General features: G+C 33.3%; 1 protein-coding gene across 1 annotated transcript in view; it reads right to left on the bottom strand.

The window, feature by feature from the left end:
* Window positions 1-628: 628 nt before the first annotated feature.
* EFCAB11 (EF-hand calcium binding domain 11) overlaps window positions 629-21,005 on the bottom strand; it is a 163,206-nt gene continuing 142,829 nt past the window's right edge. Inside the window, exon 6 of the mRNA XM_074289753.1 lies at window positions 629-908. Coding sequence (XP_074145854.1) covers window positions 827-908 — 82 coding nt within the window. The 3' untranslated portion in view covers window positions 629-826. The remainder of the gene's footprint in view (window positions 909-21,005) is intronic.

Below are 21,005 nucleotides of genomic sequence, written 5' to 3'. Positions count from 1 at the left end.
AGCAGTTGGTCATCACATAATCTTGTTGCTGTGTACAATGTTCTCTTGTTCTACTCACTTCACTTAGCTTCAGTTTATCATGCCATGTCTTTCCATGTCTTTATCATGTCTTTCCAGGCTTTGTAAATATCTTTCTTATATATATTCACAAATGTATGCCGGGGAAATGAAATTCCATGACCTCTTTCTCTTCCATGGTGTTTCCTATCATACATTATCTATTCTAGCAATTATCAAATTGATGAGAATAGAAACTATACTCAGTTTTTATCATAAAGGCTTAAAAGTAACTTCTTTCTCTCAATTTAACTGATTTGCCCTTCAATAACCTCTTCCTTCAAATTCTCTTTACATTAATGTTTTTAATCAGCCTTTCCAAATGGAATTATAGTCTGGACATTTCACTTTTTAATATATTCTCCTTTAAGATTACTGGCCAGGTAATAGACTATCCTTTTATCAGTAATAATCTACATGTGATTATCCACTAGAATTCTGAGACACTTAAATTTTTATCATATCATATTCCAACTTCCCCTAATGTATTATTAGCAAAGAGACTAGACCATTATAAAAGCTAAAAGTCATATTAAAAACTAGAATCAAGAAAGAGTCTAATCACAGGGAGTGCATAATTAAAGTGATATTATTTGTAAATTGAAATGATTCAAAATGAAAACATACTGAATTACATATTTATAATATATTAAGAACAGGATAAATTTTACAAGAGTCTTAAAAGCAGTTCCTTAAAACACTGGATATGGTGTTGATCCTGAGTTAAATCCTTTGCCTTCTGGAATTTGGCATAAGCAGATCCCAATATTTATGCTTCATTTTGACCATAGTTCATTGCATATTCGAAGTCTTTAAAGCTGACATGTCCATCTGAGTCCTGATCTACTTCCCTGAAGAAAAAAAAAAAAAAGATTAAAATTGCTGATTAAAAGACTATGCTTCAGGATTCATATGAAAGCATTTTTTTCTTTCATTTGCAAATCTACATGGGTCTTAGGATCAAAGGATTTAAAGCATTGTCTGGCCAACCCTTCTTATTTTAGAGAAAAGGAAACTGAAGGCCACAGAGAAACTGTTCCCTAAATTTAGTATTTCACCTCTCATCTCTGATGGCCTATGCTGTGTAAATCTATATATTCCCTTACCACTTCTGCCTTACAAACATGAGCTTCCTTGAAGATTTTCCTCATGGGCTACCACCTAAGAAAAGCCTTCCCTGATACTTCTAGCTGTTAGTATTCTCTTCCTCCTCAAATATCTAGTATTTTTTTACTTCTCAGTGAACATGCTGTATCTCTAAGACCATTAGGATGTAAGTTGCTTGAAAACAGGGGCAACTGGTTTTTGTATGATTTTTGTAACTAGTCATTAGCATAAAGGCTTACACACATTTAATAAATTCTCATTTTATCCTCACAACAATCCTGGGAGGTGGGTGTTCTCCTTATCCCCATTTTATAGGTGGGGAAACTGAGGCACAAAGTGGTTAATAAAAGCTTGAATTGGCTAATTTAAGTGGCTTGTCCAAGGTCCTTTCTACCAGACCCAAAGTTCTTTCTACCACACTACATTGCCTCTTCCTTTGTCCTGTGAGCCACTATGAGGCAAAGAAAGGTTTTGCTTTTTTTCTTTGTATCTGTAGTGCCCACATAGCTAGAGGCGTTGAATGCTATTTTATAAATTTATCTACCCTTCCTATAAGGCATAAAAATATCACTGAATTAATTCTAAAAGTTACATACAAAGTCATTCTCACTATTTTATAGGTGTACTTCATGTTACTTATTTTATATAGAATTGCATATATTCTGTGCATATCTAAATAATAATAATAATAATAATAATAATAATAATAATAATAGCAGTCTGGCATTTATAGGGCTTTATAAATATCACCTCATTTTTTCCTCATAAAAGGAAATAGGTGATAGTATTAGCTCTATTTTACAGTTGAGGATACAGAGAGAAACAGATGTTGTGATGACACAGCTAATGTCTAGGGCTGGATTTGAACTCAGGTTCTCCTGAATCCAGTACTCTACTTACTTGCTACCCATTCACCTAATGAAAAATAAAGCTTCACAAGTACATCTTAGACATTCCAAAAACAAACAAAAAAACCCCAAACAATGTCCTAATTAGTACACGGCAATACTTATGTGGAGAGCCTCTGTTTCAAAAGCCATCATAGCATAGAAATATTAGCAGAAATTTGGTAAAACAACAATAATAAAAATCCCAAACAACCCCAAAACCACAAACCAAAAACCTTTCCTGAATAATCCAATTAAATATATAAAAATAAAGTCACTTCTTATGGAAATCCTCTTCCCCCCCCCCAAGTACCAGTTCAAGAGTCACCAATAAGAGACCTTCCCTTATCTCCCTCTCCCCAGGAAAAGCGGTTTCTCTCTATCCCCAAAATCCAATCTTTTTCTAGCTCCTGACCTATCTTATACAGGTTTTGTTTTTTTTTTTTTTTTTTGTTTTTTTTTTAGCTTTTCTAATTTCTCTAATATACTGTGCAATCTGCTTGTGGGCAGGGACCACCTTATTTTTTCACTTTTGTATCTTATACAGAGCTCTGCATATAAGAGGTGCTGATTGGGGTTTCACAGAATCTCAAGTTGGAAATGAATTAAAAAATTAGTCATTTGGACTAATTTTTCCCTAAATGGGAATCTGATCTACAAAATCTCTGTCAAAGGAATTCAATCTGTGCTTAAAGATTTTCAGAAAGGCAGCTAATCCCTCTTTAGGACAGCTCAAATTGCTAGGAAGTTTTTTTTTTGCTGTACCAATGGGTTAGGTCATGTGTGTGTGTGTGTGTGTGTGTGTGTGTGTGTGTGTGTGTGTGTGTGTGTTTACACACCTGCTTTTATTCTGGGACAAAGACCTGAGCCTTTGTAGGACATGAAGGATAAAAATGGGAGATGGGATGCAGAACTAATGCATTGAATCTTCACTTTGCAACTATACACAGCAAACATATCCGTCTGTGACTACTAATAACATCCATAGTAATATAACTGAAAGGATGTCTGATGACCAGTTGTCAAACTTCTCCTCTGAATGATTAAAACCTTATGTATCTTAAATAATTTATATTCAAAACAAAATTAAAATAAAAATAGTTTTAAGGTTTGCAAGGTACTTTATAAATATTCTATTTTTATCTTTACAACAACTCTTGGAAATTTTTTTTACCTTCATTTGACAGAGGGGAAATGGAGGCACAGAAATTAAGTGACTTGTCCTGGATCACACAGCTTTAATTAAGTGTCTCAGAATAGATTTAAACCTGGGTCTCCCTTGATTTTGAGTCTAGCACTTTATCCCTGAAATATCTATCTAACTAAGATTAGTACGTCAAAAGAAAAAAAAAACAAAACAAAACAAAAACAAAAACAAAACAAAAAAAAAAAAAACACCCTTTAATCTGAAGACTAACTGATGTTACAAAGACCACTAATGTTGAATTATCTCAAAGGCAAGCTTATAAAATATCAAGTTCTAGAATAAACTTTCTGAAATATTTCATACAAAACTGTCGAAGTCTGAAATGGTGATAGATGGTATAATAGTTTTGAAGTACAGGAAATCCCTTCTTTTCTGTCTTAGACTAAACTCCAGTTGCAATAAGTTGGTCTCTATAGATTGATTTTATTTATTTGGGGAAATATACACAAGTATTTCATATTATGCAGAACTGAAAGCATAATGATAAATATTTTATTGGCTATTTAGTAATGATTGGTATTACACATTACTGCCTATGAAATATAAATTGCCCCTCTCATTAAATTATACAATTGAAGACCCTCAAGACTGCTGAGATAGTCTTTCTTAAGGAAGTGGACTGGATAAATGGTACCTTTCCTTTCCTCAATTGGCATATTTGAACTGCACATCTTATATTGTGGTTTAAATGAATAATCAACAAAAATGATATTGAAAATAAGCAGGTTCTGATATTTTTGGTTTATTCATTTACTGAGATAACAATACAGTACTTGCTTGATCTCAAAAATTCACTTTCAGTTATTCTTTAATCATAATACTATATTATTTACTGCTTGCTTAACTTGTTTTCTTTGCTGGCATCTCACTGCCATAATATTTACACAATATTAAGTAATATAACCAAGTAGTTTTACAATGGAGAATAGGATTGAGATTATTTTTAATTTACAGATCAATACCCATGTTTATCCAAATAATGCACAGAATAGACTGCACTGCCAAATTTATGGAATTTTGGAATGTAGAAGCGTAAGACAGTTAATGTCTTATGACTTTTTCCCCCTCATCATATCAAAGTGAACAAGGCTGGTAGTCAAGAGGAAAATGAAGCAAAAGTATGAGTTTCATAGCTGTAATTTTAAAAGGGAAGATATATTATTACTTTTTCTTACTGCAGAAACTGCATTATTCTGAAGGAATATTCCATTGCACCAACACACAAATCATTCATGTGAGAGGAGAGCAGATGGATCATGTGGGTAAAATTTTGCAGTGATTTGGAGAGAGAAATAAAATACTGTTAGGAAGGCAGGAGGTGGAACATAAAGCTTCATTGTTCTTTTCCACAGGATTCTATGCTGACAAGTGTTTCCTCTAGTTCAAATTGTATTCTCAAAAAAAAAATTGCTTCCAAAAATTTCACGACACCATGCTGAGCCATTTCATAAATTGTAAATGTCTCCTATTGAGAATGATAATTACAGAAGAGTTTGATGAAGTTTGTCTAGTCACTTATTGAATTCCAGATAGGTATAGAAGCCTGTATTTGAAATTGTGAAAAGATAGAAGCTTTTGTCTTGAGAAAGCAGCTATAGAACATAATGGATAGAAGCAGGAAGGATTAGAAGCAGGAAGACCTGAGTTTGGATCCTAAGCAGATACCCAAAAGTTCTATGACTCTAAGTAAGTCACTTTCAGCCTTAATCTCTTAAAATGGAAGGAAGGAAACAAGCATTTACTGAAAACTTATGGTGTACAAAGCATCACACTAAACAATTTACAAATTTTATCTCACTTGAGCCTCATAATGGAACAAAGAACTATTATTAATTCCCTATTTTACATTTGAGGAAACTGAAATAAGTAGGGATAAAATCACTTGCCTACAGTTATACATCTAGTAGTTTCTGAGGTTAGATTCCAACTCAGGAGGTTCTAATTTTAGGCCAGCTCACTGTCTCCAAACTGGGATAACAATTATTATTATTATTATAACAGGGTTGTTATGAGTATCAAATAAGATAATATTTATAAAGGTTTTAGCATAGTGCCTGGCATATGACTAGTGCTTAATAAATGTCTATCCTAACCATCCATCCATCCATTCATTCATTATCCATTTTTGAGGTAATATATGTTAGATTCTTTACAAACAGAGATTGAAGTACTATATAAAATGGCTTAAGAACATCAATAAAATCAAAACATCATTCAACTCATAAACTAAAGGTCATCTACCCTAATCCCTCTCATTTTATAGAGGAGAAGCCAAAGACCCAGCAGTTAAAAGGACATTTTGTCCAAGGCACATGCTTTATACTATACCACAGTATTTTTCATCCTCAACCTCTCCCACCCCCAAATCCCAAAATTACCCAAAGCAAGTTCACAAGTGCTGTAGGAATTTGGAATGAATGAGGTAACAGTAGTTAGATGCGATTCATTTTTTTTAAAGAAAAAAAGGGGGGGGAACTTCTTGGAGGTAGATTTTGTGCCAAGTTTTGAAAGACAATATAGGCTATAACATCTAGTGTTTAGATAGAACTTTACATATATTAACTTATTTGATACTCACAATAATCCTGGAAGGTGGATGCTTTTATGATTTCCATTTTATGGATGAGGAAGTTGAGGGTGAGAGGGTAAATGTCTTTCCCAGGGTCACATAGTAAATATTTGTGACTGAATTTAAACTCAAGTTTTACTGACTCTATGTCCCCATTCTATCCCCTTGGGCCACCTTACTGTCTAAAACAGTGAATTCATTTAGCACTTTGTGGTTTGCAAAGAGCTTTAAATAAGTTACCACACTTGATCTTTGTAACAACCCTATCAGGTAGGTATTATTATTATCTCCCTTTTACAGATGACAAAACTGAGGCTGCAATAGCTTAAGCAATTTGCCTAAAGTCACACACTAATAAGGTTCTGAGGCAGGACTTGAAATCAGGTGTTTCTCATTCCAGAAAGTCTTGGCACTTTATCAAGTGCCCAGAGCCAGAATGACAGACATGGATTTGCACTGTGCAGAGAGGTCATTCTCAGATGCCTTGTGGAATAAACTTTTGGGTCCTCCTCAATTTTAGTGCCTTCCCTCTGTTGATTATTTTAAATTTATTTAAGAAGACCTGAGAGGTAAGCTAGGTGGTATAGTGGATAGACCACTGAGTTTCAAACCAGGAAGGTTCATATTCATGTATTCAAATCTGGCTTCAGATACTCTTTAGCTATATGACCTCTGGCAAGTCTGTTTGTCTCAGTTTCCTCATCTGTAAAAGAAGCTGGAAAAGGAAGTGGCAAACTACTCTTGTTATCTTTGCCAAGAAAACCTCAAAATAGGATCACAGAGAGTTGGAAATGACTGAAAAATAAAAGTAGCTAACAGACCTGATTTCACATTCTGCCACTCATACTTATTAGATGTGTGACAATGTGTAAGTCACTTACTCTTTCTCTAAGGATCTTCCTCTATAAAATGGGGATAATAACACCTAGTGTAAATACCTCACAGGGTTATCACCAGTACCAAATGAAATGAGTGCTTTGCAACACCCTGAAACACTATGTAAAAGTTAGTTGTCATGATTGCCTAGGTGCTACTTGAAGATCAAAATATAAATTGAATATATGAGCCCAATCCTTGAGAAATACATGTAACCAGCCTGAAAATAAAGCTAAGCACACACACAGTGTAATTTATCAATACTTCAATGACTCTGTTCTCTCATTTCTGTAGCTATTCCCTCTATTGGTATAGAATGATCCTTGCTTCTTAAAACTGTGAGTTGCAACTTCATAGGGAGTCTCATAATTGATTGTTGGAAGTCATGTAAAATTATGATTTATTATCAGTAAATAATTTACTTGCATACCTATTTCATAGGGATCACATCAAAATTTCTTGGGCAAAAAGAGGTCACGAGTAGAAAAAGTTTGAGAAATACTGATATAGATTACAACCCTTTCATATCTCTCACACTTTCCAACTTTTGTCCAAATTCTTTCATGGATACTCTGCAACAGATTCACTCAAGGTTTTAGAAGCTTCCAACTATTTTTTTTTTTACAATTAGCACCTAAAGGAAGGAAAGGAAAGGGGAGGAAATAAGCCTTTATAAAGTGCTTATCATAAGCTTTACAAATATTTCATTTAATTCTTACAACAGCACTGAACAGGAAAGGGGATTGATATGTTATTATCATTCCCATTTTACATATGAGGAAACTGAGGCATATGGAGATTTTTTTTGTGACTTGCCCAAGGTTACATTGCCATTGAGTATCTGAGGCCATATTTGAATTCAGATCTTCCTGAAGAAAATGGCAAACCATTCAAGTATCTTTACTTGATAAATCCCAAAGAGAACTCCAAAAGTGGTCACAAAGAGTCAGATACAATTGAAAAACAACTTCCTGACCTTATGCCTAAATGCTTTTTCCACTCTGCTATCTACTGATTCTCACTCATGTTGCATGAATGGCTCACCTTCATGAAATTATAAAACCTCAGAATTGGAAAGGGCTTCAGATGCTGTATAATCTGCTTCCCCCACCCTTATTCTACTAGCATTCTCAAATAGTCATTAGGCCCTTACTGAAACAACTTCAGTAACAGGGACCTCATTAAGCATCTGATTTCATAGTGACAAATAATATAGCATGAGCCAAATATAAAAGTTCTTAAGTGATATAAAAAAGAAATGATCAGAGTGGTTTTCAGGAAAGGGAAACATGAATTGAGCTTTTTGAGATATTGGTGGCAACTGATAGAAGGTTTTGAACATTAAGTTTAGATTAGATTTGAAAATGAAGGCAACTTAGAACCAATATAAATAGCTAAGTGAATGTGAACTGCATTTATAATATAGCCCAAGAAGCATTTCCTCCAATGCAGTTATTGGTATTCTATCAACTTCTCATATACATTAACTCATTTCGGAACTTTCATTTCAAAGTGCTATCAAAGATAATAGAGAGAACTTAAAGTAGATCCCTTTACAATTCATTCGGCTAGATTCTGACAATTGTGAAATCTATTAAAATACTAATATTTAATGTTTTCTAATTCATTGTATTAAAAACTATGTATAAAAAGTCTTCACCACCAACATAAATCTAGAGATGTGTTCTACTTTTAGTCTGATTTCACCAAGAAGAAATATACCCTTTCCTTTTCCTATAAAGTATTAACTTAAATAGTTAAGGGTAAGTATGAATTGTAGAGCTAATTCTGTAAGTCTGTGTTATACTGTGCAAATCTTTTGTTAAGGCAGTACATTTTGCTTTTCTAAGATAGTCTGAAGGAAACACTAATTGGTAAAGAAATCACAACAGGGTCATTTTATTGAATAAGTAACTTCTTGCATGGAAAATTTCCATCCAAAAACAGAAAGAAAAGATGCTAATGAACAGTCTTGATCATTGTTATTTCTTGGAAAATAAACTTTCCTTGGAAAATAAACCTACCTTGGAAAGCATGTGGTAGTAATTTAGCGATACCTAAATTGTTCAGATAATTTAAAGGCAAACTCTTACATCACTGAAAAACTGTGAGGAGGGAATATTTTTCGTTTTCTGAAGTTTTCAGATATTTAGGCTTGTGCTTCAGGTTTCATGCTATATCTATATAACAACTAAAATAAAATTGAAGATTGTGGAAATTTGTTGGACAGGAATGATAAAACTTACATTTATTAAAATAATTCAGGTAAGAAAGTTTAGAAAAACAAAACAAATTTCTAATTATTTTTGGAGTAGTCCAGTCAATATATATTCTTTGGCTGAATTATGTAAGAAATTCAATTTCAAGGTAATTTTTTTCTCCATTACATGCAAACATTTTAAACATTATTTAAAATTTTGCATTACAAATTCTCTCCTCCTTTCCCTCTCCTTGAGAAGGCAAGCAATTTGATATAGATTATACATATACACTCATGTATAGAATTTCTATATTAGCCATGTTGCAAAAGAAAATGCAGATCCAAAAACTCAATAATAATAAAGTAAGAAAGTATACTCTTATCTGCATTCAGAGTTCTTTCTTTGAAAATGAACAGCATTTTTCATCATAAATCCTTCAAAATTGTCTTGGATCTTTGTATTACTGAGAATTGCTAGACTATTCACTGCTGATCATTGTACAATATTGCTGTTAGTCTGTATACACCACATTTTACTTTGTATCAGTTCATGTGTGTCATCTCAGGTTTTACTGAAAGCATTATGTTCATCATTTCTTGAAGCATGATAATATTACAATATTCTATTCTATTACTTGTTCAGCCAATTCCCACTTGATATGCATTTCCTTGATTTCCAATTCTTTGCCATCACAAAAGGGTTTGCTATAAATATTTTTGTATAAATAGGCCCTTTCCCTTTGATCTCTTTGGGATATAGACCTAGTAATGGTATTGCAGGGTCTTATGATAAGTACAGTTTGGTAGCTTTTTGGGAATAGTTACAAATTGCTCTCCAGAATGGTTGGAACAACAGTAATACATTATTTTTCCTATTTTTCCACATCACCCAACATTTGTCATTTTTTTTCTGCATTTTAGACAATGAGATGATACCTCTGAATTGTTTTAATTTAAATTTCTCTATTAGTGATTTAGAATATTTATGTAATACAATTCTTTGTGTATTTGAGAAATGAGACCATTAAAAAATTGCTGTAATTTTTATCACCAGTTTCTTGCTTTCCTTCAAATATTGGCTATATGAATTTTATTTGTGCAATTCATTTTTAATTTAATATAAAATGATTCATTTTATATCATTTAATGCTTTCTCTTTTGTTTGTTCATAAATTCTTCCATTATCTGTAAATCTTATAGGAAGATTTCCCATGCTTCCCTAATTTGCTTATAGTATTACCCTTTATAGCTAAATTATGTGTTCATTTTGACCTTATTTTAGTATATGGTGTAAGATGTTGATCTAAACTTAGTTTCTGCCAAACTACTTTTCAGTGATCCCATTAATTTTCGTCAAAGTGATTTTTTTGGGCACAAATCTTAGATCTTTTGGTTTGTCAAATACTAGATTTCTATAGTAATTTATTACTATGTATTGTGTACCTAATTTATTCTACTGATGCACTACTCTATTTCTCAGCCAGTACCAGATTGTTTTGATGATTACCACTTTGTAATACAGTTTGAGATCTGATACTGACTGCTAAGCCACTTTCCTTCACATTTTTTTTTCATTTATTTGCTTGATATTTTTGAACCTTTGTTCTTCCAGATGAGTTTTGCTATTTTTTTTTCTAGCTCTATAAACAATTTTTGGTAATCTTATTGGTATGGTCGTAAATAAATTGATTTGGGCAGAATTGTCATTTTTATTATACTGACTTGGCTTATCCATAAACAATTAATATTTCTCCAATTGTTAGATTTGCTTTTACTAGTAAGAAAAGTGTTTTATAATTGTGTTCATATAGTTCTTATGTTTATCTTGGCAGGTAGACTTCCAAGTATTTTAAACTGTCTGCAGTTATTTTAAATGGAATTTCTCTATCTCTTCCTGCTGGATTTTATTGTTACTATAGAGAAACAGAAGAGATTTGTGTGAATTTATTTTATATTGTGCAACTGAAGTGACTCTTAACACCTGGTCACATCCATATTATGGATGCAGAAGGGCCAATACTAGAGATTTTCAGATGGTATGTGTGGTTCATGGTGTATATTGATGGATATATCTAGGTACCTTACTGACTGTTGGGGTTACTTTCAAACAATAAACTTAACAACATTTTTTTATTCTGTGATGCCATGACAACCACATAGAATTCTGAAAGTTGACACTGTTTGACAGCTTCACCTGGAACATGAAGAGCTAAAATCCAATTGTGAAGCAGAAGTCTACATTAGGAAATTTTTCATGTTTTGGAGATGGTGAAAGAGTAAAAAATGGGAGGGAGACTTTTTTTCTCATTGTTCTCCCCCCATTTTCTGACTGTCAGAGGAAATATTTAAACTTAAGTCAACACAGTTATTGCATTAGAGCCAAAGCTGTCGTACTGACTGAACAGTGAGAGAAAAAATTACACTTCTTGAAGGAGCCCCTGTAGGGGATGAAATGACCTGCCAATTGAAGATGTAAGGATGACAGTTTCTCCAACAAACTGCCTTCTCCTCCGATTAACCAGCTCTAGTCTAGCCCTTTCTTCTTGTACTGCTTCCTTCTTTGTTGATGAGAAACTCCTGCAGGGTTCCCCAGTAATCTAGTTGGTAATGTGTATATTAATTTCACTCCTTTAAAGACACCAGTGTTAAGAAAAGCTACTCACACACTCAATAAACACAAGAAATATCTGTAGACTATTTCTGTTCCTTTTTAGGAGACTATATGACTTACAATTTTGCATGACTTGTAGTAGAAAGTTTATTTTGAGAGATGAAGCTCTCAAGGAGGCATTTAAATTGTCATCAACATAGCATGTCACATCATACTATCATTCAGGTATAAAGAATTTTTACCACTTGGAAGAGGCTAGAGTGTTCTACTTGGAAATTTATTTTTAAAGCAGGTTTCAAATTAAATATTGCCTTCAAAAAGAATCTTGAAGTGTTAGTTTTAAGGAAACAGAAATGTCAGAGTTAACAAGAATAAGAATAGGAGTATTCCTCCTTCCTATCTTTTAAAATGCTCTATCTCATTTATTCTACCTACAGCAAATACTATGATTAGACTGAGTTTCTCTAAGGAAGAGACTATCTATTGCATACCATATATATAAAAAAGCACTTTTTTTGGGTTAAAAAGATAAAGCAAATGTATCTACTGTTCCTATAAGATATGCTTTGAGGGTTTTTTTAAAATCATGTAACTCTCTACCTCATGTTCTTCCAGAATTTTATCTTATTATTTATGCACCTACTTTACCTAGCTAGACTAGACTGAAGCCCCTTGAAGGCAGGGAAGATGATTCATGTATTTTTTATGGTTTCTTGCATCTCAATAGGTGCTTAACAAAAGTGTATTTAACTGTACATTTACTGTCCCTGATCTCTAGAGAAATAGAAACCCCCTGACAAGTGATCAATGTAAAAATGATTCAATAATTTAATCTAACAGTTAGAGAGAGAAAAGTGAAAAATGTTTTACTTAACAGACATGAGGAACTTAAGAAAGAGAGCACCAACATGGAATTATGCCTACTCAACAAGCATTTTGTTAGACACAATTAAGTTTTTTCTACGTTCTGTGTCTTCCTATCTATTCTGTGGCATCAGAAGACAATGAAAGTCTGGATAAATAGATAAAGAAGGAGATAATGAAAAATAACACTATTTGGCCTTTAGTTTCTGATTCATTCATCATCAAACACTATCAGAATCAAATATGGGCTAGATGTATTGTCACATCATATTATATCCTCAGTTGCACTCCTTGATACAGGGATTAGTAAGTAGAAAAATAATAAAAATCCAGGCAGCTTTAATAAGAAATCAAATGCCATAGTAATCAGTCACTGAAAAATTAAGAGAGGACTTGCCAAAATTTGAACTCTGTGATCTGTCCTTTGTGTCTGAAAATAGTTAAAATGCAGTTTTGGATTTTATCCAATAAAATGGTAATGTAACGCTGGTGCCAACCATTCAGGGGCTGGTTTTAGGAAGAGTAATATATATTCATGTTTTGAAAGGGCTTATTGCTATAGCTGACAAAGCAATTCAAGCTTTTATCCTACTACGTCATATAAATTTTCTTTCTTGTCTGACAAGTCTGAAGAAATAGTCTTGTTCAGACTTTGCTATAAGATGATCAAGATAATCTAGTTTTATATGATGATTTTGAACCAATCTTGAAATGACCTGTATGTTACATTTCTAATTTACTCTATTCTCCATTTCTCACTGCAACATCCCTATCTGCTTTCCTCTAAATCGAACTTGTTTAACTCTAAAGATATTTAAGGAGGCAATATAGCTAAGCAAAAACTACTAGACCTGAAAGTTAGTAAAGACCCAAATACGGTCCTGGTGTGACCATTAACTAGTTACTTGACCTTTGGTATTTCATCCCTCCAGACTTTGGTTTCCTCATATGCAAAATGAAAAATTTGGATTAGATGATCTTTTTGGTCTCTTCTAGTTTCAACATTCTCAGATTCTTAAGATCATCTTCATTATCCCCATTATTAACATGAATAAAGCATTCTAAAATACTCCAATTAGTCGAGTTACTCTTTAAAATGTAGTTCAAATCTTGAACCAAAAGAATAATTGTAAAGAACTATAAACATATTTAAACATAAATGGGAGAAATAGTTCTGCCTTCAACACTGTGATCACTAAATGGAGATAAAGCCATTTCTATTTCAAATATATAATCACTTCAACAGAGATATCTAGTATCATCTTGAACTTGATTATGAGATAAAAGAAATGGGACAGAGATGGTAATCATTTAATTCCTTAAGAACTGCTATTCTGAAGAGCTTTTCACTCTATGCTCAATAGATTTCTAGCAGGTTATGATCCGGCTAGAAAGAAAGCATAATGATGAGGAAAATTATGTTTTTCAATAACACAGGCTTTTACAGTACCAAGTCCTTCCACAAAGGAGGCAATAAAACGAACTCTGACCACTTTAACAGATGGTGTAATGGCTGAGCTCACAGATGCAGCCTTTTTGAAAATACCAAGTTCATATCCTTTGACTGAGGGTTCAGGAGCAAGCTGAACTTTCAAACATAATGTAGGAGAGATTATGTGTGGCCATACAAGCAAACTGAGTGTTCCTTGGGTTCACAAGCTTGGAAAGATGGGCTGGAGTAATGAGATTTAATGAGTTTCACTTTGCTAATGCAACAAATAGAGGAGGAATTGAAATGTATACTGCAAGTATAAAACCATTTCCAATACTCTGCTCATAAAAAGAGCCCAACTATCTTGTATGGTAGCAAAGTAGATGGAAAGGTATACTTTCTTGAGTTTAGAAAACAGTAACTGGAGACACAGTTGTTTCCCATTATATGTTCAACATGGAATATTTCTTCAAGAAAATAATTTTTTTTATAAAAACATAAAACTACATAATTCCAATTAAATAAATCAGGTTAAAGAAAAGTGAAAAATTAAGATTTTGAAAGATTTTTTTTCTCTATTACCTTCCGGGCCAAAATGTTTTGATTACTATCAAATACTCAAATGAATCCATAGTCTCATGATTCATGAATTCTCTATAGCAATCCAAATCACTACCATCCATGCCTGCCTTCTGTGAACTGTTCTCAATTATATTCTTCTAAGCTGGAGCTCTACCCAACATGCTGAAGGAATCTCTAGCCTTTTTTGATACCACACTGGCATCAGGGGAGTCTCTGATACTCCTTGTTATCTCTCATTTTTGATATGTGACTAGACGATCTTATCTTCCTAATATATATATATATATAACATTTCCTGATGATGTCCATTACTTCAGTTCTTTGGAGTTCTTATTAGGTTATATGTTTCAACCTGCTTATTTCTACTATGCACCTTTCCATTGCCCTCTGTGATACTCATCTTTAGTTCCTTAGCTAAGTCTACTGTCTTTAAACAAAACTTGATTACTATTAAGAAATAAATTTTACTCTTACACATCTGCTGATCATTTCTTTTCATTCATCTACCCATTTCTTCAAACATTTTCTGGTGGGCTTCTCACCCAATTGGTGCAACAGGTGGAAAGGAATGCACTACCATTTCTCCCCTTGGCTGATCCTTTAGAATTTAAATATTGATACATAAATCATTAATCACTATGGCTTGAATCTTTTCCCAACCTATGTGTAACTAAAAGGCTTTGGGTATGGTTTAATTAAAACAAAGTTTCAATCAGAGTCCAGCAGTAGTTTTTAAAGCTTTTTATAACTTCTTTTGAAACTTTGGATGTTTTAAGTGCTTGTTTTCATGCTTATAGTAATTGATCAGATTCTTTCCTTTCTTCTCTCCTTTCCTCCCTCCTCCTCTCCCTCCCTCCCTCCTCTTCTCTTTCCCTCCTTCCTTCCTTCTTTCACACCTTTGATAAGAGAGCATATAAACTCAGACAAACTCAGCCAGAATCAAAACTAGGGAAGACAGAGAAGTGGTAGCAGGCTCTCTTCCTTCACTTCTCCACTGAAATCAAGATCAGGAAGGCCTCCAGAAAAACTAGCCAAGCCCCAAGGAGATAGGACTTTGAAAGAGATAATAAAGAATTTGGACTTTAACCCTGGCTACTTATGTGGTGATTACTGAACTGAAATGAAGGCTGTTTCCAGAGACCCCAAGAAAATCTCAACAGATGATATTACATTTTAGAGAAGAATATTACAGTCCAAGCCACAGAGAGAGCAGGGCCAGATTTCAAACCCTGGTTTTCTCAAGCCATATTTAATCTATCCTCTTATTTTCTTATTTGTAAAATGAAGCTAATTAGAATTATTGAATTTTCATAAAAACTAAATGCGATAACACATAAAAAATACTATGTAAACCATGAAATGATAACCAAATAGAAGTTACTTAACAGTAATGTTTTAGTAAATCTAGCTCGATCTGACTTATCCTAAACTTATTAGTTATGGAAAAATACTAAAATTAAATATTTAAGTATTAAATTAATTTTTGGAGTAGCTAATATAGTATTCTTATATATTGACTTTTTCTTCCATTAAACTTTGTATTACATTAGTAAAAATAAGTTTTGGCATCATCCATTCTTCATTTATGATCATCACCAAACTAACAGGAAATTTGGCAACAGTTCAGCAAAGATGTATTCATTTAATTATTTATGTTTCAGTTTATGATATATTCCTAGTATTTACAATCTTTGGGCCTATGAACAACAATATAAAATAGTTTTTATAATGAATCATATTTTATAAAGAAAAAAATTCCAACTGTTATCCAAAATGTCTTTTTAATAATGTCCAATAAAGCTCAGAGAACTATAAAGTAATATGATGAGAATAGTTATAAAAGTGCAATAGCAGTTGGAAAAGACTAAGACTGAGAGGAGATCAGAGCACAATTTTTAAAGCAATGACAGTCTAAATGGTGTGATCATGGACATGTTTGTTAAGTTCTAAAATACTATAAATTACAGGCCATCAAAGTTTAAAGAAGAAAGCTTTGGTACCTGAGTCCTATGCCCACAACTATTTTACTTTAGATAATAGTAGAAAATATTAACCTCAAAGGGAAAAAAAAACAGTCTGCGAATGGAATCAGTCTCAAGAAAGATTCTAGGGGCAGCTCGATGGTACAGTGTATATTACTATACTTTATAATTACTGACTTTTGGTTTTAGATACTTAAATATATACATATTAAGTTAAAATTAAATAGACACATTAAATAAAAAGGTTTTCCATACTTTTGCTTCTTAGAATATTTTAAAACCAGTGCTATATTTTGTCAATGCATTTATTGGTAATGCATTTATTGGTAATGTTGAACTATTCTTTCATTTAAGGTATAAATTGAACCAAATGATAACAATGATAAGCAACATTTACATAATGCTTACTATTTGCCAGGCATTATGTTAAGCACTTTACAATTATTATTTCATTTGAACCTCACAACAACCCTGGGAGGTAGGACCTATTATCATCCTCATTTAATAGATGAGGAAACTGAAGCAAGTACAAGTTAAATGGCTTACCAAGGGTCAGATTGCTCAGAAGGGTCTGAGGCCAAATTTGAATTAGGTCTTCTTGACTACGCCCAATACTCTATCAACTGTGCTATCTAGTCACATTTGGATATATTGTTATAGTCTCTTTGTTACGAATTTATTAAAAATTTAGCATTAATGTACATGAAGGAGATTTGTCCTCTTCAATTTCTTTTGCTTCACAGTATATTCTATTGAAGTCCCTATTGAAGTTTGCTCATTTGATCTAAATTTTTTCTCTTCTCTATGCTCCCTTCTCTCTTCTGACACTGATGCCATCTTGGTGTACACCCTTACCACTTACCACCTTATGTCTACTAGAGGTGATTGATCTCCTTGACTCAAGTTTCTCTCATCCTTCACTCAACTGCCAAAGTGATCTTCCTAAATGGCAAGTCTGACCATGTCATACATATTATTCGATAAACTTCATAATTGCCTGTTAACTACAAGATTGAATAAAAAAATGTTCAGGTTAGCTTTTAAAGTCTTTCACAACATGACTCCTTTCTACCTCTCCAGTGTTCTTACACTTGAGTCTTTATGCAGAGTGCTATGGTTTATCCTTATGGACTTGATTGTTCCTTGAACATGATATTTCATCACCCAACTCTGTGGCTTTGAGGATTCTGTATCCTACACACCTTTCAAATAGCTCTGTGACCATGGAGATATGATGTGATACTGAAAATTGTCTACAAATATCTATTTCCTTATGTTTCCATCAAGGATACTTTTAAGAGGTGCAAAAATAGTTCTTATATTTTATAGAGAAGAGAAAGTAATCAGGTACATCAGTCAGTATTTGCTGATGTTTTTTATTTTGTAATTTTCCCTCTCAGTTAGAAGCACTACTTGGGATCTTTTTCATTATTTTGGAATTTTCTCCTTGAAATATCTTGAAAATTCCCAGATTCTTAAATTCTTAAAAAATTGTGTGACCATAGAAAGATTTTTTTCTTTGTATTTGGACAAGTTCAGCTGCTTTTCTCAATTTTATATATATCTGAAGTGAGCTGCTAAAGTCTAAATATGATGGTCCTATTGTCATTGATAATATAAATCTAGATATTCTGCTTTTCTTTATGTTATTGTTTTACTGTGTGTTATTCTGTGTTTTATTCCTTCAAGTTTAAAGTACAGATAGTTTGAGGAGTAAATGAGCTGGCTTTTGCTTTAGTCTGGATGTTAGTTTGTATTACTGATTGATAACTTTGGAAATAGAAGGATCTTAATGAAGTTATCTAAATGAACCTGTTCATTTTACTGATGAGGAAAACAGATCAAAAGAGTTTAAATGACTTGAACAATGACACATATTAAGTGGCAAAACTGAGATTAAAATCCAGTTCTTCTGAATTTAAATGTTTTTTCCCCAAATGCAAATGGATAGCTTTTCATTGTTAAGTGAAGCTATATAACTTCTTGTAGTTTTCTGTCACACTCATCCATCCATATCAATTTTATTTTTTATCATGTTTATTTTTTCATGAAACTTTTCCTTGATAGCTCTAATTTTCTTGAAGAAATCTCTTATTTTTTTCCATTCTATTGTTTTCTTCTATTTCTTTGCAAAGCTCATTGAGCTTTTCTCTAGAATTCTGCAATTAGCTGAGCCATCTCCTCCTCCAGCAGACCACCTTTTGTCAGAACTCTCCACTATAATAACTGTCTGTCTTGGCAAGACCCTCTACCACAACAAAGCAATGATCCAGGAGGGGATGGCTTATCTAGATTTCCATAAAACACTGGGTAAATTCCTCGCATACAGAATGTAGGCAGGGTTGTTTCACTGGTTAATTGTTGTCCTTCATTTTCAAAGAGGACCAAATGATATCACTATGTTAGAAGCAAGTTTCAGAGTAATTGACTATGGCTGATCAGACTGATACGAGCTTAGAAAGCTCTAGTACAGGTTGGGCACAAACAGCATTGGGGTCTAACTTTGCATATCTCATGTTTCTTTTGACATCCTTCAATTCTTTGCTCATAAAGACCAGCACCTTTTTTGATGAGGGCATGCCATGCTGGGCAGTCCTGTGCTAATGATTCCCATATCATGCACTCAATTCTAAAGTTTTTAAGAGAACTGCTTTTTCTGACCACCACATGGCTGCTTGCTCTGTGTGAGTTCTTCATAAAACAGTCTTTTGGGCAAGGATACCTTTGGCATTCAAATGAGGCAAAACAAAGCTGGCAAATGAAGCCCAGCTAACTAAAGTTGGAGCTGGAGACACATTTTTTTTTTTTCTGCAATAGTCACAATGAAAAGGAGCACCATGAAGTTAGTGTAGGTTTTTGCAGTCAAAATTAATCTAATCAACAAAATGTTATACCTACCAAAAAAAAGTGAATAACAAGCTCATGACAATGAGATTGCAACTTGCAGAAAAATGCCACGCCACCACCACCAGAGACTATATACTCTCTCAGTGATCATCCTTTGAAAGTTAAGAATTTCAAGGGAATTAATGAAAAAAAAATGCCAATGAAGGTGGTCTATCTAAAACTATATTATAAAGCAGCAATCATCAAAACTATTTGGTATTGGCTAAGAAATAGACTAGTTGATCAGTGGAATATGTTAAGGTTCACGGGACAAAATAGTCAATGATTATAGCAATCTAGTGTTTGACAAACCCAAAGACCCCAGGTTTGGGGATAACAATTCACTATTTGACAAAAACTGCTGGGAAAATTGGAAACTAGTATGGCAATACTAGGCATTGACCCACACCTAATAACACCCTATACCAAGATAAGGTGGAAATGGGTTCGTGATTTAGACATAGTGATATTATAAGCCAATTAGAAGAACATAGGATAGTTTACCTCTCAGATCTGTGGAGAAGAAAGGAAGTTGTGGCCATGGTAGAAATGATTATTGAATATAAAATAGATAATTTTGATTATGTTAACTTAAAAAGGTTTTTGTGCAAACAAAACGAATGTAGAAAAGATTAGAAGGGAAACAAATAAACTGGGAAAACATTTTTATATTTAAGGGTTCTGATAAAGGTCTCATTTCTAAAATATATAGAGAACTGACTCAAATGTATAAGAATTCAAGCCATTCTTCAATTGATAAATGGTCAAAGGATATGGACAGGCAATTTTCAGATGAAGAAATTGAAACCATTTCTAATCATATGAAAAGATGCTCTAAATCACTACTGATAAGGGAAAGACAAATTAAGATAACTCTGAGGTACCACTACACTAAGATGATAGAAAATAATGGTGAATGTTGGAGGGGATATGGGAAAACCGGGACACTAATACATTGTTGGTGGAACTGTGAACTCATTTAACCTTTCTGGAGAGCAATTTGGAACATAACCCAAAGGACTATAAAGCTGTGCATACCCTTTAATCCAGCAGTATCTTTGGTGGGCCTGTATCCCAAAACGATCTTAAAGGAGGGAAAGGGAATGTGCAAAAATGCTTGTGGCAGCCCTTTTTGTAGTGGCAAGGAACTGGAAACTGAATGAATGCTCATCAGCTAGAAAATGGCTGGGTAAATTGTGGTATATGAATGTAATGGAATATTACTGTTATGTAAGAAGTGATCAGCAGGATGATTTTAGAGAGGCTGGGAGAGACTTACATGAACTGATACTAAGTGAAATGAGCAGAACCAGGAGATCATTATACACAGCAACAAGACTATATGATGATCAATTCTGATGGAAGTAGCTCTCTTCAACATCAAGGTGATTCAAGCCAGTTCCAATGATCTTGTGATAAAGAGAGCCATCTACACCTAGAGAGAGGACTGTGGGAACTGAGTGTGGATCACAACATAGCATTTTCATTCTTTTTGCTGTTTGCTTGCATTTTGTTATCTTTTTCAATTTTTTTCTCTTTTTGATCTGATCTTTCTTGTACAGAAAGATAATTGTAAAAATATGTATATTGGATTTAACATATATTTTAACATGTTTAACATATATTGGTATACTTGCCATCTGAGGGAGGGGTAGGGGAAAGGAGGAAAATTTGAAACATAAGGTTTTGTAAGGGTCAATGTTGAAAAATTATTCATGCATATGGTTTGAAAACAAAAAGCTTCA

Source organism: Sminthopsis crassicaudata, chromosome 2, assembly GCF_048593235.1.
Source record: "Sminthopsis crassicaudata isolate SCR6 chromosome 2, ASM4859323v1, whole genome shotgun sequence".
NCBI classification, from domain to species: Eukaryota; Metazoa; Chordata; class Mammalia; order Dasyuromorphia; family Dasyuridae; genus Sminthopsis; species Sminthopsis crassicaudata.
Note: the sequence above shows the minus strand (reverse complement) of the source record. Positions and strands in the feature narration are given on the sequence as shown.